The sequence below is a fragment of the Gopherus evgoodei genome, chromosome 4 (genome assembly GCF_007399415.2).
Source record: "Gopherus evgoodei ecotype Sinaloan lineage chromosome 4, rGopEvg1_v1.p, whole genome shotgun sequence".
NCBI lineage: Eukaryota > Metazoa > Chordata > Testudines > Testudinidae > Gopherus > Gopherus evgoodei.
Genome location: NC_044325.1, coordinates 103,253,321 through 103,279,641, shown reverse-complemented (window position 1 = coordinate 103,279,641; position 26,321 = coordinate 103,253,321). Strand labels below are relative to the sequence as shown.

The window sequence follows — 26,321 nt, the reverse complement described above, 5'->3', positions numbered from 1 at the left end:
GGGAAGGAGGGAGGGAAGCTGGCAGGTCTGTGGTAGAGGTATCTTGCTGTTAGAGCAGTGCTGAAAGTAACTAAAGACGCTCATGTACAGTTGGAGGAACTCACACCCTAAGGATATGTCTTCACTACCAACATTAAAGCGGTGCCGTGGCAGCGCTTTAATGTGACTGTGTAGTTGTGGCACCAGCGCTGTAAAAAACCCACCTCCACGAGGGGAGTAGCTCCCAGCACTGGTACACTGTCTACACTGCCACTTTACAGTGCTGAAACTTGCAATGCTCAGGGTGGGGAGGGGAGTTCAAACCCTGAAGCAAGAAAGTTGCAGCACTGTAAAGTGCGAGCGTAGACAAGGCCTAAGATCTTCCTCAAGCCACCTCACTCTATATCACCAGCTCCTAACCTAGTGAAAGGCAAAAATATTATAACTGGTAAAACAGAAAACTACTTACAAGTAATGTAATTGAATTCCCCAATTGCTGAAAAGAGTGGTGGTAAGAGATGTATTTAGGAGAATATTCCTATGTGCGTGTGAAGAGAGTGCCAAGAGTGACAGTCTCAGGAGAGGTGACAATGGCTATCCCATTTCTGTGAACAGACCCAGTAAAGATCATGGCAAGTGTTATCTGACTTTCAAGACCTTGTGAGGTAGTACAGCCTGCAGACAATCCGGTTCTTGCCGTGGCTCTTGTCTAGCAGATTAAACATTTGTTTACTTTCCTTTTACAGGGAAGCCAGGAGTAATGGTGGTGGCTTCCAGATGGGGAATTTGGGGCAAAGCCTTCCATTGCTCTCTCTGTTATGTCCCCACTTATATGGCAAAGCTAACAATGGCACCCCCAGTTGGTGTGGCAGAGGGAAGGGGAAACAGGACGAGGAGAGTTGTTATAGGAGCCGGCTCCAATGTACCATTGAAATGGCTCTTTGAGAGGAAGAGGGTAAGGACAGTATTCAGTTAGGCTTGTAGAAAAGTGTTTAAAGTTTATGGTTTTAAGTTAAGGTTTCTGTTACTAGGATCCACCATTGCCTGGAATCATATCAAACAGCAAACAACTGGAGCATCTGGATAAGTACACATTTTAATTTCCCTTTTCTCTGTAGGCTGGATCTGGTCTATTTAATTCATTGTCTCCTAAACTTTTAGAAGCAACTCCTGCCCCTTTTTCTCTGGGTGCAGAGGTCCCTCGTGCAGCAGAATAGGTTTGATTTTGCTCCTCCAGGGATAATGAAAGCAGGATATGCCGATGCCACTAAAGGTGTAAAAAAGCACAGACATTAGTTATAATGGGGGCTGTCTACATGCTATCATGTGGAACTAAATAAGGGCCAGAAGATCTGCTGCTAGATAAATTCTGTATGCTTTTCACCTTACCAGAAGGATGCAGGGGCACTAGGACTGTGACAGCTACTCTAGCCATTAGCATCAGCCACAGAATGACTCTTCAACCCAAAGGATGGGGGGAAGAGATGTGTATTGTCTTGAAAATAAGGAGAAGTTGATGATAGGTCATGGGACATAGACGGAGCCAGCACTGGATTATTCTAGCTTTCTCTGACTGGGAAAACAAAGTTGGTCAGTACAGCTTTGCTCAAAAGATTAGTTTTAGTTAATATAATTTGATTAACTGATAAAGGACAGATACTTGATTGCATTATCAGTCCAGCAAGGGCTGATAGAGATGAAGTGGAGGGCCAAAGTCAAAGCGGTCATAGAGAGGTCAGTTTCTGTCAAATGGAATGCAGAGTATATAACACGTTCATTGTGAGGTGATTTTCTAGTTTGCGTAAGAAGTTCTTACTAAATGAGAGCTGCCAGTCAACCAATCAGAATACTGTGCTTGATGTTCCGATGTTCTGAGAGGTTTGCAATATTTATAAATCAAAGTAATTTGCATTTCTTTCAATGGTTAAGTTTAAATACTTAAAAAATATATATATAATTTTAAATTGGGCTAAGAGCCACTAGCCCTCCATTATGCATCCTAAAAGAGCAAAACAGGGCCCAGGTCTAGCACTTTCCCTCCCTGATAGGCATCCTTAATTCAAAGGTTTACTTATGCCACACATGAAAATGGGTTGAGTGGCTCTTCTCTATTGCCAACCTCAAACGTTCAAAATTCATGAATCAGGTCTCAAATATCATGAGAATAGTTTACAAATCATTCATTTAAAAGGGTGCTGCTTTTTACTGCAAACTATTTATTTTTACATGAGATTGTTACATCTCACTTGCTCTCAGACCACACTCTAGTTTCACATCTTGTCTCATAGGACCATAAAACTGAGTATTTGTTTAACAGATCTGAAACGCATCTGACGAAGTGGGTATTCACCCAGGAAAGCTCATGCTCCAAAACATGTTAGTCTATAAGGTGCCACAGGACTCTTTGCTGCTTTTACGGATCCAGACTAACACGGCTACCCCTCTGATATTTAACAGATTATGTCTATTCCACTTGTACTTAAGCACTCTGTACCATTTTGCACAGCTGAACATTTAGCAATTATTTTTTTTAAATGTGGGGCATTTTGCTATAAAACAATAAACATACTTACTCTGTGCTGAAACTAAAAATAATAATAAAAAAAAATCAATCACTTTACTTCTGGACCTGAAATCCCCATCAGAAAAGTTAGCAATGTATATATACCAACCAAATATACCTATCTTGGGCATAGGGTGACCAGATGTCCTAACTTTATAAAGACAGTCCAGATTTTTAGGTCTTTTTCTTATATAGCCTCCTATTACCTCCCCACCCCATCCTGATTTTTCACATTTGCTGTCTGGTCACCCTACTTGGGCGGGGAGCTACTATATTGGATTTGTTGATTTCGAGTGTTAGTAGAAAAGATGATCTAGCATCAGGGTTCCATTTCTTCTTCTGGTATTAACAGAGTTCCCAAGCTATGAGAAGCATATAAAAAAAAATCTGCTTAGATTTGAGCTGCTCAACCCTCCCAGTCTTTACAAGCAATCTTGTAATGATAGACTTTAAACAAAGAATAAATACACTGTCTTTGTTCTTAAGGCGGCAAAGATGAAACTTCCCGCCGCTAACAGCTATCAGCAAAGTTGTATTTTACTTTGGGGGGTGGTGTCAGACTTTGACTTACGATCGTGCCACATGTGCACAGAGCTGAAAAGCTCACTTGGAAGCGATCTCCAGAAAAGGGGAGCGAGCACTCGATTTTTTTGTTTGCCTTCCTCTCGTGAGAGACATGCAGGTTTGGCTGGCTGGAGGCGACACCATTAAAGGTGTGCGCATCTCCCTCCTCCTTGCAACTGCGACGGGCTTAACTCGCTGCAGTGCAAACGGATTCCTTTAAACAGGGCGCCGGTGAGGAGGGCATAGCCCAGCCTCTGCTTACAGTGCACCACCGCAATGAACTGTGTGTGCTGCGGGGTTACGGGCATGAAGGCGGTCGGCCCGGGCTGTGCCCCGCCTCCAGCACGAGAGCAGAGCTGCGTTCCTCTCCCCGCGTGCTACGTGTCGTTCAGTTAAAGGGACAGTTCCCGCTTGATGCGCGGGGTTGTGAGCTGGAGAACTAGCGCAGTACCCCAGCGGCGCTGGAGGAGCACGGCAGCCTGCGCGGCCACCCTGCGCTCCCGCCCCCGGCAGCAAGCCCCTCTGCGCCTTTCCTACAGCCCGTCCCTCTCTCCTCCCGCAGCGCCCGAGCGGGGATGGCGCGGTCGGAAGAGCAGCTCTGGTGACTCGGTCCCGGGTCAGACCGCTGTTCGCTCTACCCCACAGCCATCCCCGCCTCCAGCTCTGGCTACCGCCTGGAGCGCCTCCGTGCCCGCGCAGCCGGCCACCAGCCTCCCTCGCCCCCACCCCACACACCCAACGGAAAGAGACTTCTCCAGCCCCGCCCTTTTCAGCTCCCCATTCGCGCCAAACGAACGTATGACGTATTTTGTGCGTGGCCCGGCCTCCGTCTTCCTTGTTTTCAAACTGAGTGGGCGTGCGTGATTGGCTGGCGTAGAGGCCACGAGACTAACGGTCGCGGGAAAGCCGCGGAGTCTGAACGGCAAGAGCTGGGCTACCCTGGGCAGCGCTAGCGAATAAGTCCGCGCGGAGCCTGCGTTGGTGCGGGGCCAGGAGCAGCCTGGAGTGGCGCCTACTCAGCGCCGATAGTGGCAGCACCGGGGAGCGGTCAGCGCGGGGCTTGCAGCGTGGGAGCGGCCGGCAGGGAGCCAGGGCGTTGGGGGGCGTCTCCCCGTGAGCGGGGCCCGTACGGAGCTGGGAGCGGCCCGGAGCTGCGGTCCCGCCATGAGCTCTGTGAGCCGGCTGCAGGCCGCGCCGCGCCGCCTCTCGGTCCGGCCGGCGGACGCCCCGATCCGACAGAAGCTGCTGTTCCCAGCCGGCAGCGACGAGGACGACGATGAGGAGGAAGGGGGTAGCAGCGGCAACAGCACCGGCGAGGACTCCGCCTTCCAGGAGGCGGACTCGCCGCTCTCGGCAGCCCGCACCCCGGCGCGGGGCGAGCCGCCGCCGCTGGAAGAGGAGGAGATGGAGCCGGCGGTGTCCGCGCTGCCCGGGGATGAGGAGGACTCATGGGAGGAGGAGGGCTTCGGCTCGTCCCCGGTCAAGTCGCCCGGAGCCTACTTCATGGCCGGCTCGCCCTCGCCGCCCCTCAAGGGCCGCCGGTGTTGCGGGGAGTCGCCGACGCATTTCACTGCCGGCGCGTACCGGGTCCGCAGCGAGGAGCCCCGCTCCCCCCTGCCCGAGTGCCCCGGCACCCCGCCCCACAAGACGTTCCGCAAGTTGCGCCTTTTCGACACCCCGCACACGCCCAAGGTGAGGAGCTGGACTCGGGATGGGGATGGTTCCCTCTGGAGGGGCTGGGGCTGCTCGTGGCACACTTCCCCTTTGGTTCTTGATCCCGTGAAGGGAGGCTGGTTGTAACTTGTAGCACGTGTGTGCCCCGTGCTCCATCACAGATCTTGGCGCGGCCTGTGCACAGGATTCCCGGAGGAGCTGGCTACAGTGCTGGGGCTCTCTTGGTCTTCCAGCTCATCAAAGCACTGTACATATAGGGACCCCTATATCCTTTGTTGTTGGGAAGGTCTGCAGTATCCACCCCCTTGGTTGTGGTGTCTGTACGATGTGGGGGAAGGGTAGTGAGGGGCTTGGCTTTGTGGCTGTTTGTACAGCAGGGTAGTCAGTAGGCCAGGGGTGGGCAAACTATGGCTCGGGGGCTGTATCTGGACCTTCAGGTCCCACTGGGGAGTAGGGTTCAGGGCTTGCCCTGCTGCAGCCAGGGAGCAGGGTCAGGGTCTTGCCCGGCTCTATATATGGGTTAGGGGTACAGGCTCTGGGTGGCGCTTACGTCAAGCAGCTCCGGGAAGCAGCGGCGTGTATCCCCTCCATAACCAATGCAGAGGAACAGCTAGGGCCTCTGCATGCTGCCCCTGCCCCAAGCGCTATCCCTGCAGCTCCTGTTGGCCTAGAATCATGGTGCGGGGCAAGTCTGGAACCATGGCCAATGAGAGCTGCAGGGGTGGCGCCTGCTGACCAGGCAGTGTGCAGAGCCACCTGGCTGCCCCTCTGCGTAGGATATGGAGGGAGGACATGCTGCTGCTTGAGGTAAGCACCATCTGGAGCCTGCACCCCTGACCCCCTCCATCTGCCCTCTGAACCCCTCAGTCCCAGCCCAGATCACTCTCCTGCACCTCAAACCGCTCATCCCCATGCCAGAGCCTGTACCCCCAGCCAGAGCTCTCACCCCCACCCATACACCCCAATCCTCAGCCTGGAACCCCCTCACATCCTGAGTTTCTTGTTTTTGGCCCTACCCTGGAGCCCTCACTTTGCTGCCCGCCCCCGCACCCTAATCTCATGACCATTTATGACCCGCCATACAGTTTTCATACCCAGATGTGGCCTTCGGGCCAGAAAGTTTGCCCACCCCTGCAGTAGGCAGACCATGGACGTGATTGCCAGATGCTTTGAAGTGAATGGGTTGTAAAACCTCTTTATTCACTTATTTTCATTGTGGTGTGAAAAATGTTTCTCTAGAGTCTGGATCTTGACTATACCTTGACCAAGAAATTTGGGTCTTGTATTACAGTAAGGATTCCTGCTTAATGTGGGCTGGAACCAGCCCACCTGTGCAAGAGAAAATACTGTAGGGCACTAGAACTCTCTTTACTGGAAGAGCAATGTTATTGGCAGGCACAAAATGTTGGATGTCAGGAGGGTGGTGGGTTAGAAGTATTAGTAGATTTGCATTACACTTCCACTTGTTTGGTAGATTTGCAACAAGGACTAACAATACTCACTACAGAGATAAGGTGGGCAAGGTAATGTCCTTTATTGGACCAACTTCTGTTGGTGAGAGAGAGAGAAGCTTTCTAGCCACACAAAGCTCCTCTTCAGGTCTGGAAAAGGTACTCTGAGCTACATGCAAGGTGGAAAGGATTGTTCAGAAGAACTATTCTACCTTGAATATGTGTTAACTACTTAAAGCTAAACAATCCTTTCCACCACCTTGCATTTAGCTGTGATGCTTAGAGTACCTTTCCCAGACCTGAAGAGGCATTCTGTGTAGTTGGAAAGCTTGGTGTGTCTCACCAATAAAAGTTAGTTCAATAAAAGACACTTCACCCACCTTTCTCTCTAATATCCTGGGACTGACCTGGCTACAACCACTCTGTATAATATAGTTTGTGTAAGGGAAATGATGGCTCTGTTTCCTTTTAAGTGTAAGGAGTGAACTGGAACAGAAAATGGTGCTTTACAAACTCTTCCAACAGCATCTGGCTCCTTAAATATAGAACTGCACCAACAGAGGATAGCTGATGCAGTTTGACAGGGAACCTAAACACAAACAAAACATAATAGCCCATTTCATTCCTCTGTGCCTGGGATTAAAAACAACGTTATCATCTGTGTTTCCAGCACCACTGCCCATTCTAGAGCAATCGTTACATAACATACTTGGTTTGCCTGTAACAAAAAAAAGTTGGCATCTTTTGTAGGTCCTGCCCACAAATTGTCCGTTAAGATTATGTAACAGATGAATCTGGTCTGTTTGGTACTTTTTTAAATTCATATTTTAAAATAGGTGATCAGCCTGTTGGTTTGCCACTATTTTATTAAACATCAGAAGAGTTTTCCAGTCTCACTTTTTGATCTTAAAATTGTAGTTCAGTAATTGAATTTTGTCAGCTTACTTTGATTCCATTGTCATTGTAAATATGTATGAGCTGTTAAATGGACCCAGTTTATCCATTGTGGAATTTTTAAAAAATTAGATTTTGTAAAACAAGTTGTAGGAGTAATAGGCATATTTTCAGTACTTCTAAACACTGCAGTGGACATGTATTTTGAAGACACACTCAACTTTTCAGTCATGGTTGTCTGAATTTTATCTGTTGATGTGTGTAAATGTTCTATCAGTTCGTCTGCATGTTTGTTTGACAGCACCATGTAGTTTATTTCCATTGTTTCTGTTTTGTGGGTATTTGACACCTGAACAAAACTTTGGGGGGTGAGGAGGAAAGACATAATAATTACAAACTACAAATGGCTAGAGGGACTTGGGACTGCTGAAATATGATCAGTTTCAAAGGAATATGTAAGCTGTTTCATGCTTTTAAAACAATTCCCATACTAGACTTCCAAACAAGCTGTTGCTGCTTGAATACATGGAAATCAGAAAACTGTATTTATTTGGAAACATACTATATAAGTATGGAATTGGCTAGTCTTTTTAAACTTTCTGTGCTGAAAACTAATGTATGTAAGTAATTAAAAGTAAATAGTCTTACTTGATTTATTAATTGTTGATAAAAGTACACTTTTTGAAAAATACTTTTACTCTGAAAATGTCTCTAATTACATGATTGATCTCCTGTTACCATTAATGTGATTACACAGCATGTAAGTGTGACTTAAATGTCAGTGCTTGCTTGTATCAAATACCACAGGAAACATGCTTTGTGGGTGGTGTATGCCATTGAACTCTGATGCATTTGAAAACTCAGAATGAGAGCGAGTGAGAGAGCATGTGCCTGCCCAGGTCAGTTCTAGGGATTGCAGGTCATGACAGGCGCTGGATGAAGCCCTGGCAGCTTGGCTATAATCTGTTGTTCAATCTTTCATTTTCCCAATTCTCCCCTCCAAAGGAGGCTTGATGAACATACATAATTGGGAGGTTGCCCTTGGCTTCCAGAAATAGTATGTTTGGGATTATGGCAAGAGTGGTTTTACTTCATTTTCAATAGATGACCTTTCTTCACTGTGGAAAACCTCTCTTGGATTGAAGTAAATTCCGTTACAGTATCTGTGTGTAATAGGAACTTTTCAATTCTGAATATTGAGAGGACACCCGTATATTTTGTGCATTTCTAGTGCTCCATCAGTGTGGAACTGAGCACTAGTACTGCTAATCTTCTATTTATAGAGACTAACTTTTTTACAGGAGGTAGAAGAATGCAAATTTTATAGGCAAGTCATAACAGCTTTATTGTGCTGCTGTGTAGCTGAGCCAATAATGTGTGGTAATTTAGTGTTTAGTAGCTCAGAGTTCAGCGTGTTTTTATATAGTCATGCTTCATGGTCTTTCTGTTGAAAGAGAATCGTGTTAATTGTTCCATCCTTATGTATGGTCTTTTCCTGACTAAAAAGTGACTACTTTTTCTTGCCAGACTTTTAAAAAATGATGAAAGTGTTAGTGTTTATCTTTATTCTGGCAATTGCTGTGTCATACTAAAGCATAAAAATTCATAGCCAAGTGATTTACATTGGACAAATTCATTCCTATTAAGGAGATCTTATGCTAATTTTATGCTGATTAAAAAGCAGTCATTATTAATAACAACTTTCTGGAAAATCTAGCCAAATGTGCCCAGTTATGAGTAGGGCCCTACCAAATTCACTGTCAATTGTGGTCAATTTCACAGACATAGGATTTAAAAAAAAGAAAAAAAATCATCAGGGCTTCAGATACTTAAATCTGAAATTTCAGTGTTATAACTGGGGGAGCGACCCAAAAGCGGATCATGAGGGGGGGTCACAGTTTTGCCACCCTTCTGTGCTGCTTCTGGCGGCGGCACTGTCTTCAGGGCTGGGTGGCCAGTGAACAGTGGCTGGTGGCCAGGCACCCAGCTCGGAAGGCAGCACTACCACCAGCAGCAGCGCGGAAGAGAGTTGGCATGGTATGGGAAGGCCTTGGGGTGGAGGGAGGGTAAGGCCGGCATTACGGGTGAGTGATCACCCAAGGTGCTATGGTTATGGGGGAGGTCTCTGTGGTCACACACACAGCAGCTCAAGGCCCCTTTAACTCCTGAGCGCCAGAACAATGGGCACAGAACCAGGGGATGGGCAATGCTGGTGGTGCCCTGGCCAAGGGCTCCTACTGTATGCCAGGCTCCAGCTGCTGGTCCTGGCTGGGTTGGTGAGGGAATGGACTTCCTCTTCTCCTGCATGGGCCACTCCCTGGGCTGGGTCAGATCCATCTCCAGGAACATCCCCTAGCTCCAGGAAGCTCTGTGGCCGCTGACTAGGACCCCAGCTCTGAAGGCAGTGCTGCCACCAGCAGCAGTTCAGACATGATATGGTATTGGCACCTTTATTTCTGCACTGCTGCTGGCTGTGATGCTGCCTTCAGAGCTGGGTTGGCGGCCAGCATATGTCTCCAGCTGCCCAGCTCTGAAGGCAGCACAGAAGTAAAGGAGGCAATCCTGTGACACCCCCCCCCCCAGCCTTGTGACCACCTAGTTTGAGAAATGCTAGTCTTCCCTGTGAAATCTGTATAGGATAAAAGACCAGATTTCATGTGGAGAGACCAGATTTCACAGTCCGTGACATGTTTTTCATGGCCATGAATTTGGTAGGGTCCTAGTTATGAGTATCTAAAGTACTGATGAGCCTTTTTGTTTTTTGTAGAGTTTGCTTTCCAAAGCTCAAGGAATGGGCTCCAGTTCAGTTAAACTCCGTGTAGGATCCCTCTTCATGAATGTTGGGAAGTCAGAAAAGCGGGATGCTGTTATGAGACGGACACCACACGTGAACATTAATCCCTTTACTCCAGACTCGCTGTTCCTTCAGACTTCATCTGGACAGTGTCGTAGAAGAAAGAGAACACATTGGAATGAGTAACTCATACTTCTTTATCAATCTTATTTTAACCATTTTTAATTGTTTACAAAAATATTGTATTGCTAAATTCTCTAGTTAATTATTTCCCTAAAATCAACAGATGCAAAATGTACATTCTGGATTTAATAGCAATAGGTATCTTCAAGGTGAATGACACCCAGAAATATATTTTCTGTGTTGCACTGGGGTACGGTGTGATGTGCATGACCATAATCTGCAGTGGGATTTTTGTCAAATGGAAGGTAAAATTGGTTTAGTGAATCCTTGGATTAGGACAGGAATTAAAAGGTGAACTATATTGTCCAGACATGGATTTGAGTTGGGATGGGAAACTCTTGATTCTGGTAGTTAGAAACCAGAAAGGGGAGGTGATAGGGTGGACATTTAGCAGTGGGCATCAGCTGCAGCGGTTTTTAATCTCCTAGAAACAACAAGAAAATATATGCAAGAGAGCTAAATTTTGTAGGTGGGTATTACTTTGTGTGATTTCACATTCTAGACTTTTTGGTTTGGTTTTCCATTAGCTTGGCCTTGGTAGAATGTAAGAATTGGAATTCTTATTGTCTGTCTTTAAGATCATCAAGACTTATTTATTCAATAAATGAATATATTATGAATGTAACTTTCAGCTCTTGTGGGGAGGACATGGAAGCAAGTGATGGAGAGCTTGAAGATGAAACTATTAGACCTGCCAAGGTAACACACTTACAGCTTAGTGTTTAATTAGTAGTGTGTATTTGCGACGTAAGTCTTACTTTCCCCTTTTTAATCACTGCAGCGGATCACAATAACAGAAAGTAATATGAAGTCACGGTATGAAACAGAATTTCATGAATTGGAGAAGATCGGGTCTGGAGAATTTGGTTCAGTGTTTAAATGTGTAAAAAGGCTCGATGGCTGTATCTATGCTATAAAACGGTCCAAGAAACCCTTAGCTGGCTCAGTTGATGAGTAAGTATGTGTTTTTTTACCTAAAAACTAGATACTGACTTTTGGTTGCCTTTTTGCTTCTCCTACATGAAGTGTTCTGTTGTACGCATTAAAATGAGACTTTCAAGATGAATCTAAGTTTGCACGTGTTTATCTGCTTTACAGCTAATACCTTAAAATAGAAATCTAAAACTAACTCTTCATAGCCTTTCTGAAGTTAAAGGGTAGTGTTGTGGTTTATGTGAAGTGGGAAGAGAGACTTGGGTTCTCTTCCCAGATCTGTCACAGGGATTCTGTATGATCTTGAGCAAATTGCTCTAGTCATCTGTAAAGTAGCAATAATACTTCCTTCCATTAATGGTACATATGTTACACTTATGTCTGTAAAGCCCTTTTGTGATCCCTGCTGGGAAGGCTTCACATAAGTATTGCTCCATGTCCAGTTTGAGTGAAGGATAAAGTCATTAAGCAGGCCAATTTCTTTTTCTGGTTCTTTTGCACTTGCACAATGCTATTTAGTTTACAACACTCCAAGGGAATGCTTAAATCCAAAATACTGAAGTCTTTGTGAACAAACACTACCATAATTTGTTTCAATCTTAACTTTTTCGTCGAATGCATAAATGTTTAGTTCCCTTTTAAACTTTCGACCAAAAGAAGGGTTCCACAATTGTATCATCAGGAGCCTTTTCTGAAACTGTTCAATGGCAGGCCTTTAGAAATGATGTCAATGGTGCTTTAAAAGCATAGTGGATTAGCAGCCCCTTCTCTAGCCTCTCTAGTCTCTACTGGTGGTGAAGGCTCAGTTGTTCTTGAAGTGGAACCATGCAACCTCATCTACAACAAAAACTTGTATTTTGTCAGTGGTTAATCTTTTTATAGTATAATATAAATATTTTAAAACTTAAATACTCAATCACTGACATCAATGCAAATATAACTCCAGATACTGCCCAATTAAATCTGTAAAAGACATCAGCCTTAAGTTTATAATAGCAAGGTGATTTTTTTCTTCTTTCCACTGATGAATGGTGTTAGATCAGCTGCTTGACAACAAAGTAGTATTGACATATGAATACCCGTTTTTCAGGCTCAGTGTTAACATGGCTACTGCCTTAAAGACATGTGACCATTGTATAAAGATTGCCTGTATGTGTAGCAACTTCCAGAAGACCTAAATTTAGATATTCTGAAATAAACTTAGACTACCACTAAATGTTTTGTTTATTTGTTTTTTATTTATAATAGGCAGAATGCTTTAAGAGAGGTCTATGCACATGCAGTTTTGGGGCAGCACTCTCATGTAGTCAGATACTACTCTGCCTGGGCAGAAGATGATCACATGCTTATACAGAATGAGTATTGTAATGGTAAGAAAAAAAAACTGTTATCAGTCACCTTGCTATGAACTGTAAGTCTTCTAAAGTTGCCTGTAGGGTTTGAACTGGCAGGTCTCTCATGGCATTAGCTTGGGGTGGATGGCACTGGTTGGTTGTAAGAGATACTCTTTTCTAAATGTGAAAGAGATGGAGTTACATGTATGTGCAGTCCCTTTTGTAGGAGAGAGCATTTTTTATATATCTAAAAACCAAATCAATAAATTTGATCAAACAAAATACTCCAGTAAAACAAAACTCTGTAAAAGAGAGGACACAGCAAAAGGTTCCTCCCCTGGCACATAACAATTGGTGAGCTATGGGGCTGTTTGACTACTCCCTGGTTGACAAAGTAAATATTGCAGTACATAGAAACTATTTTTTCTAAGCAAATTCATGCATTCCTTATGGGGGAAACATTTTTTTTAGTTTATATATAATTAACACACTTTGGACATTATAGCGGTAGGCCCATGCATGCTGAAGCACAATAAAACAATTGTGTTGCTGCTAAACAAAAAAGAAAATCCCTCTTCACCTCTCAGAATTCCGGTCACCCTTTATTTAAGGGTCAGGTGAGAAACAGGTGTTCTGTGGGCCACCTCCCATTTTAATTAATAGCTCAGCCTTCATCAGGATCAGCAGCTGGTTCTAAGTCACAAACTAGAAGTGACTTTGATTTTAAACTAACTTTCTGTATTGCTTTTCATGTTAATATCAAAGTATGTTGACTCTGAAATATTACTTGTGTATAAAGATTTGAGGAATATTCCTGTACAAAATTGTTTTGGGACCATGAGTAAATCACTTAATTTCTGTTTCCCGTTTTATAGATGGAGGGGTGGGGGAGGGAGAGAGAGAAATACTTATCAACTGAGATAGTTCTTCAAAAAGTGCTGCTAGTGCAAAGTGTATTAATCTTCCACTTACAAAAGCAGTGGAAGATTAATACACTTTTTGGCTCAGTGCCATGAGCTGGCCTAAATGTGAAAAAGCCAACTTAAAGAACTTTATCAGGAAAATTCTGTGGTGTCTTACCAAAGTCCCTTAGAGGAGTTTAAAACAAAAAAATTAGATTAAATGACTCCCATGCAAAGAAAAAGTGGAGTGTGTCCAAGAAAGGTCATGTTTAAGGAGGGCATACTCAGTTTTCCTTATTTGAATTTTATACTGTTCCCATGTGGGTCGTCTCACTAGCACAAACTAAATCTACACCTTTGTGGTTTAGGGTTAGATATTCAGTGCCTTTTGGTTTTCCTTTTGCACAGAACTCCTGTCCTCTCTGTAGCCTACATTCTAGTCCCAAAACAGGAGGTTCCAAAAATTGAGGCTTTCACCACAATAGTAACATGGCCATATCTTCCTAAACTCTTATGCTGTAGAAAACATTCTAATACAGATTATATGGGTGACATGGCCCCCAATTCATGGATGTTTGGAACAGTTTCTTCACGCTTGGGATCCCTGGCAACTACAGCGATTGCTTACATTACTTTACATGTATTTCAGTGTAGAAGCTGGGAATAAGGGGAAAGAGACCACCAGCAATGTTCAGTGCTCCACGAACCATGTTTTGGGAATCTCTGATACATGGGAAACCTCATTCATTTTACATAAAACGCTTGTGGAGGAAGGTAATTGACATATTTTGGCTTTGTTTTAGGTGGCAGTTTAGCTGATGTCATAAGTGAAAACTACAGAAATATGCGCTATTTTACTGAACCCGAGCTGAAAGATCTGTTACTTCAAGTGGCTCGTGGCTTAAAGTATATTCATTCAATGTCACTGGTACACATGGATATAAAGCCTAGTAAGTATATAAACTAGTGTACTCTATTGAAGTTATATTTACAATTTCTTTAAATGGTTTAGTCTGTTGCAGAAAAATAAGCAGTCAGCCACACCTCAATAACTGTAAATTATTTGTGTTGCTACTCAGACGATCAGAGAGATCAATTTTAAAATTGGCTAGCATAATTAAAGTTCCTTTAAGTTTATCTTGCATCATTTTCTGTGGAACCAAGTTTGTTGACTTGCCAAAAAACTGGCTTCTGTCCCATGAGGTGGTTTCTGCTTTCTAGTTTGTCTTACTCTAGGCAATGATGTATATAATGAAACCAGTTTCTTTATAAATACAGTTGTCTGAGAAATCAAACGAGGTAAAACTTAGATCTGGAATTGTGTTCCATACAGTTCTTCTTCTTTGCAGGTAATATCTTCATATCTAGGACATCAGTTCCAAGTATGACATCAGAGGAAGGTGATGATGATGACTGGTCTTCTGACAAAGTTGTATTTAAAATAGGTAAGGAAAATACTGCACGCTTAAAGATCAAATGATATCATTAATTTGGTTTCTGAAAAATAACTTTTTTTCCCCTTAACTATTCCATGTAGGTGATCTTGGCCATGTAACTAGAGTATCTAGTCCACAAGTAGAGGAAGGAGATAGCCGTTTTCTTGCAAATGAAGTTTTACAAGAGGTAACAGCATTGTTTTGCTAATTGAAGCTAAAATAAGGTTTAAGTCTGCGTGATGTGTTTGCAGTTTTTTTATTTAACCACCCCCAAGTTGAAATAACTTTCAAATTTGTAAAACATGAGTTGTTCTAAATGGCTCACCTTTTTGGAGTGCGAGAAGATAGATACTTCAGATGTCTCCATTTCCAAATCAGTCGTATGTCTGGTTTCTATTCTGGTGTGGATATTCACAGAAAGTTTAATTTTTTCTTTGCAGAACTATACTCACTTGCCGAAAGCTGATATTTTTGCTCTTGCTCTAACTGTTGTGTGTGCTGCTGGTGCTGAACCACTTCCGACTAATGGAGACCAATGGCATGAAATTCGACAAGGAAAACTGCCTAGAATACCACAAGTTCTTTCTCAAGAATTATTGGATTTGTTAAAAGTAAGAATTGTTGTTGTATGCAGATGGCTCCTTGCTTATTCTGATACTGTAAGTAGTTAGTATTTTTAAACATAAATCTCTTTTCTTCAAGGTTATGATTAGTCCAGATCCAGAGAGAAGACCTACAGCAGTAGCTCTGGGCAAGCATTCAGTGCTGCTGTCTGCTGCCAAAAAGAGTGCAGAACAACTTCGTATAGAATTGAATGCTGAGAAGTTCAAAAATTCACTGTTGCAAAAGTGAGTGCACAGGTTCCTTGAATATCAGATATAAATATATTTCTAATAATTTGTGTTTTAGGGTGATGAAATGCATACTCTTATTTCAAATTTTAAGATTATTAAAGATAGGACATAAGAGCACAGTAACTGTACTTGGACTAAACCTAAGTCTACTCTTTAAGGAAACTCTTTAAGGAAACTACTTTAAGGAAACTCTGAGAGGCCAAATATACCATAGAAACCTAAGAACAATAGCAATGTTTGCATAACGTCTAAAAAACTAATTGTTTTTTAAAGAAAAATTTCCTTTGCAATATTTTGATATAATTTTTGCAGTATTGAGAATCAACATAAAAGATACTCCATTTGTTTTGTTTTTCACTGATATAAACGTAAAATAGCATGAATAGTGGCTAGCACATTGGGCAAGTTTTCAATTGTAATAATCAAAGGGTTTTAGTAAAGTGTGGCTTAGAAACTGAGATTCCCTTTAGGAAGAGTATTAACCTCCTTAATCCCTTTGAGCTGGCTGTTAGGTCATTCTCTAAATTATAGGCAGGAGATGGAAGAATTATGGTGACTGTTAGCATTTGAACCTCTTATTTCTTTAATTTTGTGTGTTTGTGCCTAATGGCTGGAAAGCTTAAGGTGTGGGGTATTGCTGCGTTTCTGTGCATTTGCGATTAATATAGATGCCCTTAGTCATTTTTTCTCATGCCCTCCATTTTTCCACAACTGGTACAACTGGAGGCAGACTTGCTCTTCTGGTTGGTTACACTCATACAGTCTCCTGATGAATGACTCTGACTGCAGAAAGGAGGAAATAAATCTAGCAGTCTGCAGGCTTTTATTGAAAGAAATTCTAGGAACTGAGACTCCCCACTTGCCTGTATGCATGAGAGAGGATGTGTTCCAAACTTCTCTAAGTATTATCAGTAATAAGAAATATTAGCGGTCTTTCATATCCTTCCCTCACCCCTCCTGGAAGCAACTTTTTTTCTCAAAAGTCCCATGGTGTCCTTGATATTCTTTAAAGGTTTCTCTAAATGTTAACATAGCCATGACAAAATAACTAATAGCTATTGCAAGTATTGACGTGATGTCTGTGTATACTGTACATGGCTGCTCCCTCTGCAGCATGTAAGAAATCATCTGTCCACTATATGCGACATTGTCCTTTAGGATGTCCTGGGTCAAAGATATATGTCTGAAACAGCAGTCAAAGGGATCTGGCTGCTGAATGTATTCAATGATCTGTTTACAGTTCTTTGTGTCCTTAAGTAGATAAGAGTCGATTGACAATTTACTTGGACTTTTGGGGGAAAAAACCTTTGAACCTTTCATGAGGTTATTTTTTAAAAAAATGTATTAATAGGGTCAGAGGTAAAATACTGTTCTGGAGCAGAAACACAACAAAGAGTAGGAGTAAATAGCTAAGTTTTATCATAGTGATATGTGAAGAGTTGGGTATTCCAAAGGTCAATATTAGGACTCGTGAGCAGCAGCTAGTATACTAAATAGTTTGGAAAAGGGGTAAGCACTGAGGTGTGAAAATTACATATTTTAGGGTAGTTGATGAGAAGACACTGGGGAACTTAACAAAATGAAGTGGATGAATAACACAATGGCATTTGGAATGTAATTTTGACAAACAAGGTAATGCGTTTTGGGATTCCTAGTCTGAACTATTTGTACACAATACCGGATTACATTAACTAGAACAATTGGGGGAGAGAAAGTTCAGTCTTGATATACAATGTAATGAAAAAAGGAAACAATATCAAGATGTGTTAAGAATGGGTGGAGAATAATGGTGCAAATATCTGTGGTATGCCCTCTCCTGGAATGTGTTCATTTATTTAGACTTCAGAGTCATAGAGGATCATTACAATCACTCGAAGAATGATTGTATTCATGTCCATTCCAAGCAGGGGCTTGCGTGCCGTGTGCATGCCATCCAAAAGATTTTTTCCCCTTAGCAGTGTCCGTAGGTTCGGCCTTGGCACCTCCCCGTGGAGTGGCGCCTCCATGACGTCCTATATAGGGACCTGCCCACCCTCCATCCCCTCGTTCCTTCTTACTGCTGGTGATGGCTAGCTGGAACCTTGCTCGCTCTTACAGCAAGATTAGCAGTGTCCCGTTGTCAGTGTATATAGTTTAGTTTTAAATTAGAGTTAGTTGTACATAGTTGTGGGAGGGGGCTTCCCCCAAAGTATTTGTCGCCCCGCTGGAGCATGCCCGGGTCCTCAGGGTTTAAAATCTGCAGGGACTGCGGGAAGTTTATGCCGAAGAATGACCCACATTCTCCCTGCTTAAGTTGCCTCAGAGAGAGCCACCAAAGAGACCGGTGTGATGTCTGCAGGGGCTTCCATCCCACGACTCTTAAGGACAGAGAGCAGAGACTCCAAAGTGCTCCTGATGGAGGCAGCCTTGCGGCCATCTTGCAACCCGAGCCGGCCAACTCGGCGCCCAGCACCTCCTCTTCGGTGCACAGTGCCCCGGCACTGGTATCAAGACACGAGGCCCAGGCCAAAGTCTCCAAATCCTGGCACCAGAGGGAGTCGGGACACAGAAAATCGGCCTCAGTGAGGCATTGTTCACCTTCTCCAGAGCCCGCTAAAAAGAAGAGGCCGGTGAGGGAACGATCACCCCACCAGGACCTTAAAAAGATGACACTGTCCACAAGTGTGAGTGGACAAGCGGGGCCACAGACTCATCCTCCCATTGCTCCGTCGACTCCCGCAGCAGAGAGGGGGCGGTCGAGTCTGGATTGGCCAAGATCCCCGGACCTTAGCGAGGATGTGCGTCTCCCATCGACACCTGAGGTGTTCAAGGTGGCCTCTGACTTGTTGAGCCTCCTAATGCCGGCCTCTCCACACTGACGCAAGGAGCCGCTGTCCGTGGCCTGACCCCCGATGTCTCCTCGGTCCCTGCCCCGCGCCGCCCCGGCGGCACCAGTGCAGAGAGAGTGTTCTCTGGCACCGCTCCCCAGCAACAGTGGGTACTGCTCCCCCTAGGTTCTCCTATTCGGAGATCTCAGACTTGGAGGCGGAGTCCTACTGCTCCAGTAGATCAAGCAGCAGGAGGCTGGCTTCGCAGGCGATCCATCAACCTTACCCGCCGCAGTGGCAACCTCCCTCCCAGTAGCCGTTCTGGACTCCCTGGGCCTACCATCAGTCTGTGGGACAGGCGTTCGGGCCTCGCTCCAGGTCCACATTGGTATCCTTGATGTTGGTGGCTCTGGCGCAAATACCTCTACCACTGGCACCACCATCCAGCAGGAATGTGCCGCAACAAAGTCCAGCGCTCCCTAATCATACACTGGCACCGACGGGGGCCATGGTTCCGGCACGCCTCGTTGTTCGGTGTCAACCCCAGTACCAGCCGCAGTGCCACATCTCAAATTCGCACTGGCCACGCAACCGCAGTACCGTGTGCCACAAGCCCCTGAAGAGATGGACGGTACAGAGGAAGGCCCGCTGCAGGTGATCGCCTCCTCTTCCTCTCCACCTGAGGCGGTCACGGATACTGCAATGGCACCAGCCCTAGATGACAACCAGGTGCTCCAGCAGCTACTTAAGCGGGCAGCTAATCCAAACGGAGGAGATTGAGGTGGACGTGGACCTGATAGTGGATATCCTGGCCCCCTCGGGCCCATCCAGGGTAGCCCTACCATTGATCAAAACGATAGCTAACACGTCCTGCGTTTTGTGGCAGACACCAGCTTCATAGGCCCCTACGTCCAAAAAGACAGAGAGGCGCTACTTCATGCTCTCCAAGGGCCACGAGCACCTCTATGCCCACCCTCCCGTGGACTCTCTCTAGTAGTGGATGCAGCCAGCCAAAGGGAGTGTCAGGGGTTCCAAGGGTCTATACCTAAGAACAGAGAAGCCAAAAAGTTGGACCTGTTTGGCAGAAAGGTGTATTCAACAGTGGGGCTGCAATTATGTGTATCCAACCAACAGTCTATAGTGAGCCGGTATGGACACAATACATGCGTGGCATTGTCTAAGTTCGCTGAACTTCTTCCCCAGGAATCGCGAACAGAGTTTTCGGTCCTGGTTGAGGAGGGGAAGTTGATCTCCCGAGCATCCCTCCAGGCAGTCCTGGTCATGAGGTGAGGAGCCTGGCTTCAGGTCTCGGGCCTTCCTCATGAGGTGGAACAGACCATCCAGGACCTCCCCTTCAAGGGGCCCATGCTCTTCTCTGAAAAGATGGACAAGAGGTTACATAGCCTGAAGGACTCAGGGGCTACCCTTCGCTCCCTGGGCTTGCACACCCCAGTAACCCAGAGCAGGCAGTTCAGACTGCAGCTGGCCCCACGACCTTACCAGCCTCAGAACTGCACGGACTCCAGGCGTAGGCAAGGCAGGAATGGCAGAAGGAGGCACCAACATCAAGCCCTCTGGCCAGTCATCCAGCCAGACAAGGCCACCATCGGGGCCTAGGCCCCCAATTTGATGGTACGGTCGGGGACGACCTACTGGTCAGGACTCTGGATCCTCCCAGCCCTACCTTTTGGGTCATGTCTGTCCCCCCTTTTATCGTGCCTGGTCCCGAATCACATCGGACAGTTGGGTGCTTCGCATGGTAGAGAGAGGATATTCTATCCAGTTCTCCTCCCTCCTGCTCCTCCAGCCCCCCCTCCCCATCCCTCTTCAGGGACCCCTCTCACGAGCAGGGGCTTCTAACTCAGGAAGTGCAGTCCCTCCCCACAGCAGGGGCAGTGGAGGAAGTTCCTCAGGAACTCAGGGGCAGAGGCTTCTCCCGTTATTTCCTATTACCGAAGGCGAAAGGGGGGCCTCAGACCTATTCTGGTCTTGTGGCCTCTCAACAAGTTTGTAAAGAAGCTCAAGTTCCTCAAGATCTCCGTGTCCTCTACCATTCCCTCCATGGATCCAGGGGACTGGTATGCCACCCTCGACTTGAAGGACGCGTATTTTCATATTGCCATAATCCCCCAACACAGGCGTTACCTCAGATTCGTCGTGGGCAACGCCCATCTTTGGTTCACAGTTCTGCCTTTCGGCCTGTCAGCAGCCCCGAGGGTTTTCACAAAGTGCATGGCAGTCGTGGCAGCCTTCCTGCGCAAGCAGGTGATTCAGGTGTTCCCCTACCTGGACGATTGGCTCATCAAGGCACAGGGGGAGGCTCAGGTGGTCTTCATCAGACGGACCTTCCTCGAGCTCAGCCTCCTGCTGAATGAGGCCAAGTCCACCCTGTCTGCCACCCAGAGGATAGAATTTATAGGGGCAGTTCGGGACTCGACACACACACCAGAGTGTACCTACCGGAGTTCAGGTTCCGGTCCATATCCTAAATAATTCTCGGTCTCCAACACATCCTGACCACCACAGCAAGAAACTGCCTCAAGTTACTGAGTCGCATGGCAGTGTGCCCCTATGTGGTGAGTCACGGCAGGCTCAGGCTGTGCCCTCTCCAGTCCTGGTTGGTGACCGTGTACCGGCCAGCCAGGGACACCCTAGACTCTGTGGTGATGCGCCCCTGAATGGTGCTCGATTCCCTCCAGTGGTGGCTCGACCTGCAGGAGGTGGGCATGGGGATACTTTTCGCCAGCCCTCCCTATCCTTGGTAACAGATGCATTGGATCTGGGGTGGGGGGCACATCCTGGGGAATCTCAGGACCCAAGGCCTGTGGTCACCAGAGGACCTCTCCTTGCACATCAGCGTCAGGGAGCTGTGAGCGGTGCCTCTAGCATGCCTAACCTTCAAAGCTCACCTGGCAGGCAGGTGCGTTTCAGTCCTCACGGACAATATATCAGCGATGTTCTATATTAACAAACGGGGGTGCACGCTCCTCTCCTCTGTGCCGGGAAGCCCTCGCGTTATGGGACTCTTGCGTATGGAACACAATTCACCTGACAGCATCCTGCCTCCCGAGGGTGCAGAACGGGGTGGCGGATGCCCTCAGCCGCTCATTCCGTGGTCACGGGTGGTCCCTTCGCCGAGATGTAGTATGCTCAATTTTCCGTCTCTGGGGCTATCCCCAGATAGACCTGTTTGCCTCGAGAGAAAACAAGAAGTGTCAACATTTCTGCTCCCTTGTGGGCTGCAGTCCGGGGTCTCTGACGGACGCCTTCCTCCTCTCCTGGGAAGATGGTCTGCTTTACGCCGTTCCCCTGATTCCCATGCTTCACAGGGTACTCCTCAAGATCTGCAGGGATCGCACTTGTGTCATCCTGATAGCGCTAGTGTGGCCGTGCCAATACTGGTACACGTCGATCCTGCATATGTCCACTCGGGCGCCCCTCACGCTGCCCTTGCTCCCAGAGTTGATCACACAGGATCGGGGCCACCTCTGCCACTTGAATCTGGAGTCACTCCACCTCGCAGCCTGGATGCTCCATGGCTAAACCCTGTGGAGATGCAATGATCTCAACAGGTCAGGAAAGTCCATCTTGGTAGCAGAAAACCCTCTACCAGGGTCACTTACATAGCTAAGTGGAAACAGCAGGGACAGGCTCCATTGCTCACCCCAGTCCCTCTTATCCTGGACTACTTGCTTCATTTCAGACAGCTAGGACCTTCCCTCTCTTTCGTTCGGGTCCACTTGGCGGCCATCTCAGTGTTCCACCTAGGAGAGCAAGGTGCTTCCGTTTTCGCGAACCCACTGGTTGGTCGCTTCCTCAAGGGCCTGGACAGACTGCTTCCACATATTTGACAATCTAGCCCCCATACGCTGTCTTCCATAAAGACAAGGTCCAACTCAGGCCACATCCAGCGTTCCTTCCCGAAGGTAGTCTCTCAATTCCACATGGGTCAAGATATTTTGCTCCGTGTGTTCTATCCAAAGCCACACTCCTCTGGCACAGAGCGTAGACTGCATTCCCTAGATGTCCGCAGGGCCCTAGCATTCTATATTGAAAGAACGAAACCATTCAGGAAATCAACCCAGCTCTTTATTGCTGTGGCTGACAGGATGGGGGGACTCCCAGTCTTGTCACAGAGGACCTCCTCATGGATCTGAGAATGCTACCATCGGGCTAAGGTCCATGCCCCACCGATCACGGCCCACTCCACAAGGGCACAGGCCTCCTCCGCTGCGCTCCTGGCTCAGATCCCGACACAGGAAGTATGCGGAGCTGCCATGTGATCTTCAGTCCACACATTTACATCACACTATGCCATCACGCACCAGGCCAGAGACGATGCAGCCTTCGGCCGTGCAGTGCTTCAATCCGCAGTGAACTCTGACCCGACTGCCTAGGTTCAGGCTTGAGTCACCTGCTTGGAATGGACATGAACAATCACTCAAAGAAAAAACGGTTATCCACCTTTTTGTAACTCTTGTTCTTCAAGATGTGGTGTTCATGTTCATTCCAATACACACCCTCCTGCCCCTCTGTCGGAGTGCTGGCAAGAAGGAACTGAGGGGGTGGAGGGTTGCCAGGGGGCGCCAAGGCCGACCCTACGGACACTGCTAAGGGAAAAATCTTCCGGCTGGCATGCACGCGGCGCGAACACACCTGCTTGGAATGAACATGAACAACACATCTCAAAGAACAACAGTTACAAAAACGTGAGTATCCGTTTTTTGTGTGTGTGGTCTCCTATGTAATTTGAGCAATAGAAATTGTGCATAAAGAATATATCTTGTTTGAGCTCCAGCAGTTCTCAAAATTCATTGCACCGCCACCCTCTTCTGACAACAAAAATTACAATATGTCCCCAGGAGGGCTGACTGAAGCCTGAGCCTGCCCCAAGCCCTGCCACCTTCAGGGGGGCAAAGTCTATGCCCAAGGGCTTCAGCCCTGGGCAGGGACCATGTAAACAGCCCTGCTGTCCAGGGCTGAAGCCTGAGCCACACCACCCACGGCTGAAGCCTTCGGGCTTTGGCCTGGGGCTGCAGCAAATCTAACACCTGCCCTGGCGACCCCATTAAAACAGGGTCGTGACTCACTTTGGAGTCATGACTCACTGTTTGAGAATCGCTGAGCTAGAGCATTTGAGTTCTTTCCACCCTGTCTCAAAGAGGATATAGCAGAAATAGAGGAGAGTTGGCAGTGGTTGAAAGTAATGACTAGAGACGTGAAAATTTTGTATGAAAGATAATGATTAAACAAAGGAAATAAAAAAATATACAAAATAATAAATAGTATAGAAGAAGTAGATGGAGCACTGCTGCTATTTTTTTTCCTGCAATACAATAATATGAGGATATGCAGCAAAACTGATAAGTTCTTTCACACAATGCACAGTTAGCCTGTGGAACTCATTTAGGCTGAGAACATAGCAAGATTCAAAAGCGTTGGACATTTTATATGGATAGTGAAAAACACTCGTTATCTTTTTAGGAAGTTGGAAATCTTCATCCTTCATGGCATAGGCCAACCTCTAACTAATGTAATATAGAATTTTTTTTTTCCCTATGATCAGGTTATTCTTCAGCTACCTGTGGGGTGTATATGTGTATATTTTTTGTTTGTAACTTCTTCCAAAGCATTTGGTACTAGTCAGTGTCAGAGATGAGATATGAGACAGACTACCAGTCCTATCCAGCATAGCAGTTTCTGTTCTCTCTTCAACTCAGTCTTGCAGCCAACTCAAGTTGGACATGTTAAGCAAATGAGAGATCCAGGATATAGTGTGTATATGGGCACATAGAAGGAAAAGAACTTTGGTAGTATTCTTGTGCTGTTAGTCACTGATACCTTTCTTCTGGGGGGCAGTCTGTTGAAAAGAAAACACTTTGTGGTCTGAATTTTTCTGCAGAGGTTTCAAAGGTAGCTTAACAAGGTTAGCTAGTCTTGAGGATGAAGTCTCTACACTTAGCACTCTAAAAGTTGGCTAGTTGTGGACATTTTAAGGTCAGCTCATACTGGCAATTAACTGCTAGTCTGTATTATTTTAACTGGAGTACAAGGAAGAATTAGATATGTTCTTTATTCCATCAATCCAATTAACATTAGTATTATGGGTTTCTTTTGGTTACCCTTTTCCATAGTAAAATGAAGTAATTTGTTCTTAGTTATCCATTGGTTGAAATGACACACCTCATGAGGTTAATAAAAGGCCCTTATGTTAATTATTTAGCTTTTGTGAATGTAGTGGCACTTACTGTTACTGTCATAGCTATATTTGGGAGTGTTGGCATTTATAAAAATGTGTTTTAAAGGTTTTAACAGCTACTGATTTACAGCTGCATATAAATTTTTAAAAATCTGAGCATCAACAATATAGGTGGTTCTGGAACCTCCTTTCTGGTTTCTCCCTCCAAATAAGACAATTCAGATGTGATACACAACTGGATCCTGAACTTTCCCTGTTATCTCCTGAAATGAGTGAAGACATCAACTAGGTGGTTCTGCAAATTGCTTTCATGTTGCTTATGCAAATCCAGATAGGCTGTGGCCTGAGACTGAGTCTTATATTGGATGGACATTGCTTGATTCTTCTCTTTCAGAGAACTGAAGAAGGCACAAATGGCAAAAGCTGCAGCAGAAGAGAGGGCGCTGTTCAGTGATCGAATGGCAACTAGATCTACGACACAGAATAGAACATCTCGACTCATCGGAAAGAAAATGAACCGCTCAGTTAGTCTTACTATATACTGAAATATCCATTCCAAAAAAAACCCGGGGAGAGACTATGAAATCTTCTTAGTGGATTGAATTTTTGAGGAGTTGAAGGAAGAATTCAATTTCTGGTTTCTTGCCCAGTCTTCAATCAGTGTCTCTAGTTTTACAGAAATAACTTCTAGGATTTTTAATTGCAATATACAGCAAATTAGCTGTATTAACAATTGAGATATTGGACTTTAATATCTGGTCTATTGAAAACGGATGTTAATCCATAAGCCTTTCAGTTACACTGTTAAATGTTACACCATCCCCAAGTTAACCACTATAGGGGTGTGCTGCTTTTTAGTGTTACTACTTTGTAAACAAAAAATATTTCCTTATATAATCTTAAAAGATTTCCCTTGGAACAGGAAAGGAATGCTGAGGAGACTGGTTTAAGGCCATTCAATATACCTGGTGTCAGGAAACTTTTTTTATTGTGAATTTTACTTGCCTGTTCAACTGGGAGCACTTTGTAGGCATTACTTAAACCATGGATAAATAAGCCTGTGGAAGTATATGCCGTGTGAAACTGCTGCTATTTTAGTTTTTGTCCTTGCTGTAAACTGTAGCATTAAAACAATCATTGTGTTAATAGGCTTTCTGTTAAAACAATTATGTGAAAAATATCTAAGCTGCCTTTAGTGAAAGCAGCATTTTTCTTTAAAGCTAGTGCATTGTGAACTAAATGCACCAATTTTATATTTGAACTTTGTATTAGTGTAGTGCAATTGTTAAATGTCTCAGCTATTAATGTGTTTGTAATTTTTTAATAAAGTTCTCTGAATGTTGGGGATTTTCCTCTTCCCTCTCTCTCCCTTCAGTTTCATGTTTGTATGGCTATTGTATATTTTTGTTGGGTACCTGTACATAATTGTGCTGTTTAGTGTAAGTATTTTGGCTGTTCAGTGTTCATGTACATAACTGTTTGATCTTGCTCATAGTATACTATACTAAACTGTAGTCTGGGATGCCAGAAGACTGAGTTGACTCTGTTCCAGTATATGTTCTGAACTGAATACAATTTGGCTGTCTAATCACTTTTTCTGATACTAGTTAAAAGATGACAGATATTGCTGAAAATGGAATTTGTTTATTACTGGCATGTCTCTACTCATTAACTTTGATTTAAACAATGTTCCCCATTTGTGTTTCACTTATTTGTATTAGTATTTAATTGGAATATTAAAAGTGAAAGGTTGA

General features: G+C 45.2%; 1 protein-coding gene and 1 long non-coding RNA gene across 3 annotated transcripts in view; one reads left to right on the top strand and one right to left on the bottom strand.

The window, feature by feature from the left end:
• The first annotated feature begins 4,270 nt into the window (after window positions 1–4,270).
• On the top strand, window positions 4,271–26,321 carry WEE1 (WEE1 G2 checkpoint kinase). 2 transcript variants are annotated; one of them, XM_030560390.1, is made up of 11 exons: window positions 4,271–4,798; window positions 9,893–10,101; window positions 10,735–10,801; window positions 10,884–11,056; window positions 12,284–12,405; window positions 14,075–14,221; window positions 14,621–14,716; window positions 14,809–14,894; window positions 15,148–15,318; window positions 15,410–15,555; window positions 24,962–26,321. In XM_030560390.1, the coding sequence occupies exons 1-11, from the start codon at window positions 4,271–4,273 to the stop codon at window positions 25,110–25,112; spliced, it is 1,896 nt and encodes a 631-aa protein (XP_030416250.1). In that variant the 3' UTR covers window positions 25,113–26,321. The 2 variants fall into 2 exon arrangements, with proteins under 2 accessions (XP_030416250.1, XP_030416251.1); XM_030560391.1 differs by lacking the exon at window positions 4,271–4,798 and adding an exon at window positions 6,470–7,745.
• The window catches only part of LOC115650429, a 43,782-nt gene continuing 27,435 nt past the window's right edge, over window positions 9,975–26,321 (bottom strand). The window contains exons 2-3 of the long non-coding RNA XR_004000092.1: window positions 12,434–12,546; window positions 9,975–10,061 (exon numbers count right to left, since the gene is read on the bottom strand). This is a non-coding gene — a long non-coding RNA (uncharacterized LOC115650429). The remainder of the gene's footprint in view (window positions 10,062–12,433; window positions 12,547–26,321) is intronic.